The sequence below is a fragment of the Corylus avellana genome, chromosome ca2 (assembly GCF_901000735.1).
Source record: "Corylus avellana chromosome ca2, CavTom2PMs-1.0".
NCBI classification, from domain to species: domain Eukaryota; kingdom Viridiplantae; phylum Streptophyta; class Magnoliopsida; order Fagales; family Betulaceae; genus Corylus; species Corylus avellana.
In genome coordinates this window covers 16,074,854-16,085,441 of record NC_081542.1, presented here as the reverse complement: position 1 = coordinate 16,085,441, position 10,588 = coordinate 16,074,854, and the positions used below count along the sequence as shown (strand labels likewise).

Below are 10,588 nucleotides of genomic sequence, written 5' to 3'. Positions count from 1 at the left end.
ACATCTCCCACTCTCTATACAATTTTCCTCCCTCATAGATCACATCTCCCACTCTCTATACAATTTTCCTCATAGATCACATCTCCCACTCTCTATACAATTTTCCTCCCTCTCTATACAATTTTCCTCCCTCATGATCACATCTCCCACTCTCTATACAATTTTCCTCCCTCATAGATCACATCTCCCACTCTCTATACAATTTTCCTCCCTCATGATCACATCTCCCACTCTGTATACCATTTTCCTCCCTCATAGACTTGAAAGATCGACCGTTTTCAATGACTTTTTTTTTTAAGCAAGAGTTGTATTGCTGGTCCGATTGTCTAAAAAATTGCATCAACGGACGAAAATTAGTATTTTTCTTATCTTTCATTATGAACATTTTTTCCAAAAAATATATTTTATGTTGAGGTAAATGAAGCCATCATTTTGTTTATTCCTTGGAGTTAAAGGCACTACAAAGTACAAAGAAAAAGGAAGAAAATACGTAATATAGTCAATTCAGAAAACCATCACCACAAATTTGCAATGAGCTCCCCTCATAATTGTTTATGGTTGCCAGAAATGAGAAGGAAATTGTCGTCTCTTTAAAAGCATTGAAGTCAATCAGATGATCTACCATCCACCCGATTACTCTATAATGTCACATATTGACTAAGTATCTCTTGGAACTTGGGAACAGCACCACCACCAATGCCCTTTCAAGTTTGGGTAAACCTACACCGAATCAATAAATAACACCTGTCACCCACATAAATGAGCAACTTCATATTATTTTTCTTCTGAACCATTTTCAGAGTCTAGTTAGGATATGAATTTTTAACAATTTTGTTTTTTCACATAGCTAGTAAATTGAATCATAAATATAAGATATGTCTCATACATTCGGTCTAATTCGGATAAGTGAACTACATAAAGACTCTTTCATATTTATTACTTGAATTACTAGCAATTCATATAACAAGTTGTTAAAAATTCAAATCCGTCTTATTAGGGTACTATACCTTCTATTGTAAGTTTTTTTTTTTTTTTTTTTCTTTGTCAAACAATTTATACGACATTTATCAATTTAACTATCTAGTGAATGACGTGATAAGAAATTGTAATAAAAGTTAGGATTATGTTTGTTAATGTGTTTTATGAGTTTTTATTTTTTTTATTTTTGGTTTAAAAGAGTTTCAATACGCCATAAAAGTGAAAATTGTTTTTTTACATTTTTAAGAATGTTTTTTTTTTAATTATTTATTAATATTTTGTTTTTTTTTTTTAAAAAAAAAGGCAGGTAAATTCACTTCTTTTTTTTTTTTTTGGTTAGCAGTTAAATTAAACTTGAAAAAAAGGTAGTTACGTACCACCGGATTACAATCCACCATCAGGTAGGCATTTCTTAAAACAGATTAAAAGTAATATAATAATGGAGATTCAATCATGAAAGCGGTTCTCTTACATCATCACTGCCGTTCTACCACAAGTGCATGCCTCACCTTCACCTATATGTATATATATATACAGCACTGATCCACCACCATCTTGCACAAACACAATTACACATATATATATTATTTCTCTTGGCTTCAACCACCATGCCCTCCTCATCCCTCTTCGCCGTCTTCCTCCTCCTCCTCCTCCTCTGGGGCGTTTCTCGGCACCCCAGTGAGGCCCGCGAGCCATTTGCTTGCGACCCAAAAGACGCAACGACGAGGAACTTGCCGTTTTGTCGGGTTTCACTGCCAATACCGGAGAGAGTGAGGGACCTTATCGGAAGGTTGACGCTGCAAGAGAAGGTTCGCCTGCTGGTGAACAATGCGGCGGCGGTGCCGCGCCTGAGGATCAAAGGGTACGAGTGGTGGTCGGAGGCTCTTCATGGGGTCTCGAATGTGGGTCCCGGAACGAAGTTTGGTGAGGACTTCCCTGGCGCCACTAGCTTCCCTCAGGTTATCACCACCGCTGCTTCTTTCAATGCATCCTTGTGGGAAGCAATCGGACGGGTGAGACGGTTTTCTTTTTCTTTTTTCTTTTTTCTTTTTTTAAATAAATATCTGAATATTATTAAGTATATTAGGTAAAGATTATGCTCTGCTTCCTATTAAGAGCCACAGAGCAGCTTTCGGTTGATCTCTTTTTGTTAGTGTGCTAAAAGAGAGTATCTTTGAATAGAAAATTGGTAGCTTTTAGCTTCTCAGCATATAGCTTACGTTATTGTAAAGAAAAAGAAAAATATCTACTTACAATATCGCATAATTTTGTCTTTTTTATAAATTATTTTTTACTTTTTCATATTTTTACAAACAAAAATACAAAAAACATTATCTGAAAAAACATTAACAAACCAAACTGCTTTGTTCTATTTGTTTGGTTGGCATACAAATAATGTGGGGACAAATCTGGGGCAAATAAAAAAAAAAAAGTGTAGAATAAAGAAAACAAACATTTCTCTCAACAATAAATTCTGAAAGACATAAAATTACATATAAAATAAAAGTGAGTGAGAATGAATTATTCATGGATTAATTAGTAGAGATAATGATAGAAACTTTTGTTATTTCATGAATGTAATTATATATGTCTTTCTATTGGATCTACTAACTAATTAAGCTTTTACTTCAATTAATTGGCCAATTAAAAGAATTAAAGTACAAGTACGTTCCCTTTTTCCTTTCTATCACATCAAGCAGCTGGCAGCAGGTTTCACCCAGAGGCCAGAGCCATCATTGGTTGAATAAATTCTCAATCTGTCCATAACTTTATTTTATTGTATTTCCTGTTGGTCTTCAACTTGCCCATGATATTATATTTGCGCATGTTAGCAGCAAAGCTACAAATATTCTAACGTGGACCGGTGTCGCAGGTTGTGTCAGACGAGGCAAGAGCGATGTACAATGGGGGAAAGGCGGGGCTCACATATTGGAGCCCCAACGTCAACGTTTTCAGAGACCCGAGGTGGGGACGTGGACAGGAGACTCCTGGTGAAGACCCCGTGGTAGTCGGTACATATGCTGCCAGCTACGTGAGAGGTCTACAGGGAAATGACGGTAACAAGTTGAAGGTTGCGGCCTGTTGCAAGCACTTCACGGCTTATGACCTGGACAATTGGAATGGGGTTGATAGGTTTCATTTCAACGCCAAGGTAATTGTGGGATATTTACGTACGTGTGACTGTGTGAGTGTGATCATCGGTTTCAGACCGCTGATATAGCTGACGTGTAATTTGATCATGTGTGCAATGGTCGACCGTGAGGATAATGGGCGAGTGTTGGTGGCCCACTCTTTGAAATTCATGGCATCAGAATCCGGGACCAACAATGCACTTTCTTTCATGTCACACCATGTCTAGAATTCCCATCCTTCTCTTCTCTGCACCGAGAAAAGAAAGGATAGATTTTTATTTTTTATTTTTTATTTTTTCATGCATTTTGAACATATAATTTATTGAAAATACATTTAAAAATCACATTTTTTCCCTTTTTATTTCTATTTAAAAGGAAATTAGGTTAAAGTATTTTTGTGTGTGATATTATTATGGCAAGTTGGTGCATTATGTTATGAACTTTTTGGGTACCTAATCCCATGATGTTTTTAACAGCTCACGTGACATGACAGCTGACGGATGGGTCACGATGTGTGCAGGTTAGCAAACAGGACATTGAGGATACTTTCGATGTTCCATTCAAAATGTGTGTGAAGGAGGGCAAGGTGGCCAGTGTCATGTGCTCCTACAATCAAGTCAATGGTGTGCCCACCTGTGCTGACCCTAATCTCCTGCGTAAAACAGTACGTGGGGTTTGGAAACTTGATGGGTAGGTTTTTCGATATAAATTTTCTAACAATTTTACAATTTAGAATATTTTGAATGGAAGGGCCAAATTTTTATTCAAATTGACTTTTTGAAACTCACTTTATCTAATTTAGCTAATAAATTTTTAAAAGTATCCTACATCTAATTAACTATATTTTTATGTATATTATTTAAATATTATTAAAAGTAAGAAAAATTTTGGAAAAAAAAAAAAACATGTGAGAAAAAATATGAAAAGTTTTAGGAAAAAGAGAACATGTGAGAGACAAAAAAAGAGAAAATAAGTGAGAACCAATAAAAAATAAAATGGCTCACTTAAAAGTGCTGCTACATTTAATTTTTATTTTTTATTTATTTTATTTTTTCTTATCTCTTTTAATCAAATATCTATTTTATATTTTTTTTTAGCTAATCCAATGTAGGGGGATTTGTAATGAATAAGAGCATTCCCAATGGAAGAGCTAAATGTTACTTTTATCTAAAATGGCTCTTCAAATGTTTACAAATCTCCCTACATTGGATTAGCTAAAAGAAAATGTAAAATAGATATTTGATTGGAAGAGCTATAAAAAAACTAAATGTAGCAGCACTTTTCAAGGGAGCTATTTTATTTTTCATTGTTTCTCACTTATTTTCTCTTTTTCCCAAATCTTTTCCTACTTTTTCTCTGCATGTTCTCTTTTTCCCAAAATTTTTTTAATTTTTTCTTACATATTCTCTTTTTCCCAAAACTTTTATTGCTTTTAATAATATTTTAATAGAATAGATAGAAATATAGCTAATGGAATGTAGAAACATATAAAAATGGTTTAGCTAAACTAGATAAAAGTGAGTTTTGAGAAGCCATTTTACATAAAAATATGGCTCCTCCATTGGGAATGCTCTAAGGATGTACAAGTGGTTGCGGTTATTAGCTAAAACCACTAACTGCAATCTCCTAAGGTAGTTGTTGAATTTTAATAATTACAACCGCTCTACTTAGACAATTAGCTGTTATTTTATAACTAGTAGTTAGTTGTTATACAAATCAATAACCGCTTTTTTCTATATGGACTTTTTAAGTTGTTTTGGGCCTTCATTGTGCCTATTTTTTGGGCTTATTTTAAATAATTTTGGATGAAAGTGTTATAAAAAAAAAAATTGAATATAATGAAACTCTATCGTTAACTCGTATTTAGAACGACATTGTTTTGGTGTTAAAGACGTCGTTTTAATGTTATATTTTTAATATAAAAAATATATATTTATATTATTATATATAAGGGTAAGTGGTTAACGGTTATTAACCATTTTTTCCTACCTCTAAAACTGCTAACCGTCTCGTCCTAAGCGGTTATGCGATTATACGGTTATAACTGTTCTGTTTGTACACTCCTAAGATTTACTTGTTTGAGCAGATCTTGAGCTGTTTGATTATATTTATGTTCAATTGGGGGACCCGTAGGTACATTGTCTCAGATTGTGATTCAGTCGGGGTTTACTATGATCAGCAACATTATACATCAACAGCAGAAGAAGCAGCTGCTGATGCCATCAAAGCAGGTTAGAGAAATATAAAGATTGAATCATACATGCATAATAAATGTGCATGAAAATATAGAGAGTAACATTTTGGTGATGTACGTTCAGGATTGGATTTGGACTGTGGGCCTTTCCTAGCCGTACACACGGAGGACGCAGTAAAAAGAGGGCTGTTGAAGGAGACGGACATCAATGGCGCTTTGGTCAACACACTCAATGTCCAAATGAGGCTGGGGATGTTTGACGGAGAGCCGTCGGCGCACCCTTTTGGAAACCTTGGCCCGAAAGATGTGTGCACCCCAGCTCACCAAGAGCTCGCCTTTGAAGCCGCCAAGCAAGGCATTGTTCTTCTCAAGAACCGCGGCCCTTCACTGCCTCTGTCCGCTCGCCGTCACCTTACCGTCGCTGTCATTGGGCCTAATTCCAATGTCACTGACACCATGATCGGAAACTATGCTGGTAAATTATCCTTCTCTCCCTTCAAAAAGATCTACCAATGAGAAAAATGTTAAGGATACCAAAATTTTTATGACAAATTTCATTTAGGACCCTTAACTACCATTTGGTTCGAGAAGCCCTCTTAAATTTTAAAAACTCTGAATCTTATTTCCTCAACTTTGAATTTGATGCAACATACCACATTTCATCAATTTTCAATGTTAAACGGATGTTAAACATGATTAAATGACTTTCATATTTCTGATTTTTTTAAAAAAAAAAAAAATTCAAATTTACTCTTGTGACCGAATTGGTATTTTTGTTAGTTTTCGTTGAAGTTAACACTAAAAATTGGCGGATGAGGTATATTACATCAAATTGAAAGTTTAATGAGTGAATTTGAGAGTTTTTGAAATTTGGAGTTTTCTCAAAACGAGTGAAAGTTCATAGGGGTCATTTGTGAAGATTTCTCAAAAGAGAAATACTAAGGTACTAACTTTACTAACAGATGAGTACTAACATGAGGTGGAACTTATTTATTGGTATTTGTAGCATTTTTTTTATTAATTGTTTTAATCATATCTAATGAATAAACTACACAGTACACATCATGTTAATACCCATATGTTAGTAAAATAGTTAGTACCCTTAACATTTTTCTTCCCAAAATTTTACTAAAATTTATTGGATTCGAATTTCAGTAATTTATTGCTAATTCAAATAATAAATGAGATACAATTTCTTGCAAATGGGCTTTGAAACACTTTGATTGTGGGCTTTTTTGTAGGTGTTGCATGTGGATACACAAGTCCCCTACAAGGAATTGGGAGATATGCGAAGACAATTCACCAACAGGGGTGCGCCAACGTAGCTTGTGCCAAAGACCAGCTCTTCGGCGCGGCGGTTGATGCTGCCCGTAACGCAGATGCGACGGTTTTAGTGGTGGGGCTTGACCAATCTGTTGAGGCAGAGTTCAGGGACAGGGCCGGGCTCCTTTTACCAGGGCGCCAGCAAGAGCTCGTGTCTAAGGTGGCGGCAGCCTCCAAGGGTCCAACCATCTTGGTCTTGATGTCTGGCGGCCCCATTGATGTGGCTTTTGCCCATAATGATCCACGCATTTCTGCTATCGTATGGGCCGGTTACCCTGGCCAGGCTGGGGGAGCTGCCATTGCGGATATCTTGTTTGGAACATCCAACCCAGGTTCACTTTTTTCCTTACAAAATAATAGGGCTATCGATTTGTGTTTAGGTCTTGTTGATAAAATTATATGGGTCAATCCAAATTTAATTTATTTAATTAAACGGATTAGTCTTTTCAATTCTAACAACCCATTTAAATAGGCGGGTAACACTTGCATAATATATTTAATAAAATAGTTGTATTGAGTTGCCGTGACTAGACTAATATAACTTATTTAATTAACAAAGTTATTTGAGTACAAAAATAGCATTTCATACAATTATATTTGCACAATAATCTCAATTATTGAATGTAAAAATAAATTACACCATCGAAGTTATATCTTTACAATTAGTTAAGGGTAATTTTGTTTTCGAGGAATAACTCAATCAGCGAAAATCACTAGTTCGAATTTCCCTTTCCCCCTTAAATGGCCATTTCAAAAAAAAAAAAAAATGTTGAGAGTAATTTGTCTTAAACTTTAGGGTTTTAATTTTTTAATGATAAAAAAAAAAGTTTTAATTTATAGGCGATATGGGAGTCGCTTAATGTCTTTGACCTAAAAGCGACCGATTTATTAATAATGTTTAATCGAATTAATCCCATTTGATTAAAATTCTATTTTACTTGATTATAACTCATTAATTTTGCATCGAATGGGTGATTATTTCAAAAATTATAAGCCCTAATTCTTTGCTGCGTTTAAAGTCTCTTCCCAACATCAAATAACCCTTTTGTGTGGGTTTCAGGGGGCAAGTTACCTATGACATGGTACCCACAAGAGTACCTTAAAAATTTGCCTATGACAGCCATGGCAATGAGACCAAGCAAATCAAACGGCTACCCTGGAAGAAGCTACAGATTCTACAGAGGTCCAGTGGTGTATCCATTTGGGCACGGGATGAGCTACACCAAGTTTGTTCACACCATAGCCAGAGCTCCCGCCGTGGTAGCCATCCCTCTCGACGGCCGCCATGCTCGCGGAAACACAACCCTTTCCGGCAAGGCAATCAGGGTCACACACGCAAAATGTAACAAAATCTCTCTGGGTATCGATCTGCAAGTCAAAAACACAGGCTCCATGGATGGCTCCCACACTGTGCTGATATTTTCCTCGCCGCCGGCCGGCCATTGGGCTCCGCACAAACAACTGGTCGCCTTCGATAAAATTCACGTCCCTGCCAGGGCTCATCAGCGACTCCGAATCAATATCCACGTGTGCAAGTTCCTCAGCGTCGTGGACAGGTCTGGTATTCGCAGAATTCCGTTGGGTCAACACAATCTTCATATTGGTGCTATCAAGCACTCTGTTTCTCTTCAAGCGGCAACACTTGGAGTGATCAAATCTTAAATTTCTATGCATTTGAAACCTCGTCTTTCCCACCGATAAATACCCATTTGCTTCATTGTTTTCAAGAATTATAGCAGCATTCTCAGGCACACATTCAAGGAAATTATGGTCTACCAGGAGGAAGAAGATACCAAGAAAAAGAAATAAAAAACCAGAGCGCAAGCTGAAAGATATAATTTTGCATTTAGATATTGAAACTTATTGTTGCAATTGTACTACTATTTGTAATCTTTTTTTAGCAAGCTTATTGCATAAATCATAGTTGGGTTTGAGAATTCTACTTGCCTGGTTATGAAGTCCTGGCTATGTAATTTTTGTTTCTAAACAAGATTGTAGAAAGTGTTCCATTTGGAAAATAGCGGAGCGTTTTTAAAAATACACGATTTTAAAGGCTTAATTGACATTAATAAAACTCATTTACTGATTTTATCAAACGCTAGCTTAACAATATTAAAAAAAAAAGAACCATATTTTCATTAAACCAGCATTTTGAAATCACTATTTTTTTCAAATCAAACTGTCACTAAGACAATGAAGGACTTGTGGTAATTTGAATTTTTTTTTTTTTTTTTTTGACATGTTCACACAAGAGGGGGAGGGAGATTCGAACTAGTGACCTTCGGTTCATTAGACGTGGTTCCAAAATTTGAAATCTCATTTAAATGTGAACTTTGAGGAAATGCTTGGCTTTGCATATGGGCCAATATATAATGGACCTTGCCCACTCTTGAGCAAGATAGGACAGGCCACAGCCTATTGTCAAGTCTTAGGTATTCTTTGCTTCAGATAGGATCCACAAGACCCAAACCCTGCATAATTTTTACTGCCTATTCGACTATATAACATATATAACTTGGAATAATAATCATATTTGTTCATCTAAAAAACTATATGTGTCTTACCAATATCTTTAAGTCATTTTTTATGCTCTTTTTTTTTTTTGCCAACACGTGAAATATTTCAACTGAAATGAAGGTGAAGATTGTGAAGTTGGAATTCAAATAAAATTACCCATTGTCTCAAAAACTTAAACAAATAAAAATAAAAATTGATAAATTTAATTATTTAATTAATATTATAAGACGGGTCCTTAATTTTCAATGTTACGATTTTGAGGCATGAAGGCTTTAGACAAAGGACAACCTTTTTGTCAAAAGTGCCAAATATATTCATGGGTAGTCGGTTAAAACACATTATAGCACTGCTCTAGGGACCATTTTATCCACTGCATATGGGCTCAACTGAAGTGCAGAAACTTTCTTACACGCTACTGCATGTAGCTTCCAGCTTCTCATTCCCTTCATGGCTGCTATGGTCCCCAAAAAAACCCACCATTTCAGGCATGCATGCAATTACGTTTCTTCCACATGTTGGGAGCAAACTGACTAGAAAACATTAATTTCGACATATATCTCTTCAACACACTACTTGTCCATCAATAGATTACAGAGGACCATAATTTTCTAAAATCTTAACTGTAAAAATCGATTAAAGCATCGAGTTTTTTGTGCTCTTTCCCAGGAAAACAACAAGAGAAAACAATTTTTCGATTTCCGAACTAGGAAATTAAGGGTAATTATTGGCCAGCCCTGCAACACAATTATGTGCCATCCATGTGCATGCATGCAGCATGCATCATACTGATGACTGATGATGCAGCTGGCCTGCCAGGACAAGAGCAAATTATAGAGCATCGTCATGGCACTGATTTTGACATGTATGAACAATGGCATGACGGCATCGGCATGGGTATGTTACGTATATATGTATGTTCCCTCACTACCATGATCAGAATAATCCTGTTTGTGAAGAATCTTTGAGGGTTATATATACTTGGAGTTGATAAATTAGATGGTGAGAAAAGCATCTGTGACATGTGGAAACACATTTGAGAAAAAGAGAGGTGGGAGAAAAAATTCCCCGTGACTTTAAAGCTTATCTATCTATCTATCTTTATTACAAAATTTGTTGCATCCACAACTTTTAAGTACCGCCTAGGATACTCATTTGGTTAAATCCTTAGCCTTTAAGATCTTGATATTTTACTACACTTTCGAATTCACGAAGTTGTATTCTATATATTCACGTTCATTCGATATTAATCATTTCTTTTCTTTTTTTTGACCGCTTCACTACTATGCAACTATACTCATACGAGCGTATATATCACTTTCTCTGTGACTCGAGACTATGACGTGGTGCCTGTTTTAATAACAATTGTTAAGGCTTAATCATATATCCAAAATCCTCAAAACTATTGAAAACCGATTTGATTAAACATTTTACCATTAAAATCGTA

General features: G+C 35.7%; 1 protein-coding gene across 1 annotated transcript; it reads left to right on the top strand.

Annotated features, from left to right (window-relative positions):
- Positions 1-1,457: 1,457 nt before the first annotated feature.
- LOC132171906 (probable beta-D-xylosidase 2) lies at positions 1,458-8,504 on the top strand. Its single transcript, XM_059583318.1, has 7 exons — positions 1,458-1,991; positions 2,852-3,130; positions 3,631-3,800; positions 5,244-5,341; positions 5,429-5,779; positions 6,546-6,959; positions 7,688-8,504. Exons 1-7 carry the CDS (start codon positions 1,479-1,481, stop codon positions 8,287-8,289), a joined length of 2,427 nt encoding a protein of 808 aa, XP_059439301.1. The 5' UTR covers positions 1,458-1,478; the 3' UTR covers positions 8,290-8,504.
- Positions 8,505-10,588: the final 2,084 nt, after the last annotated feature.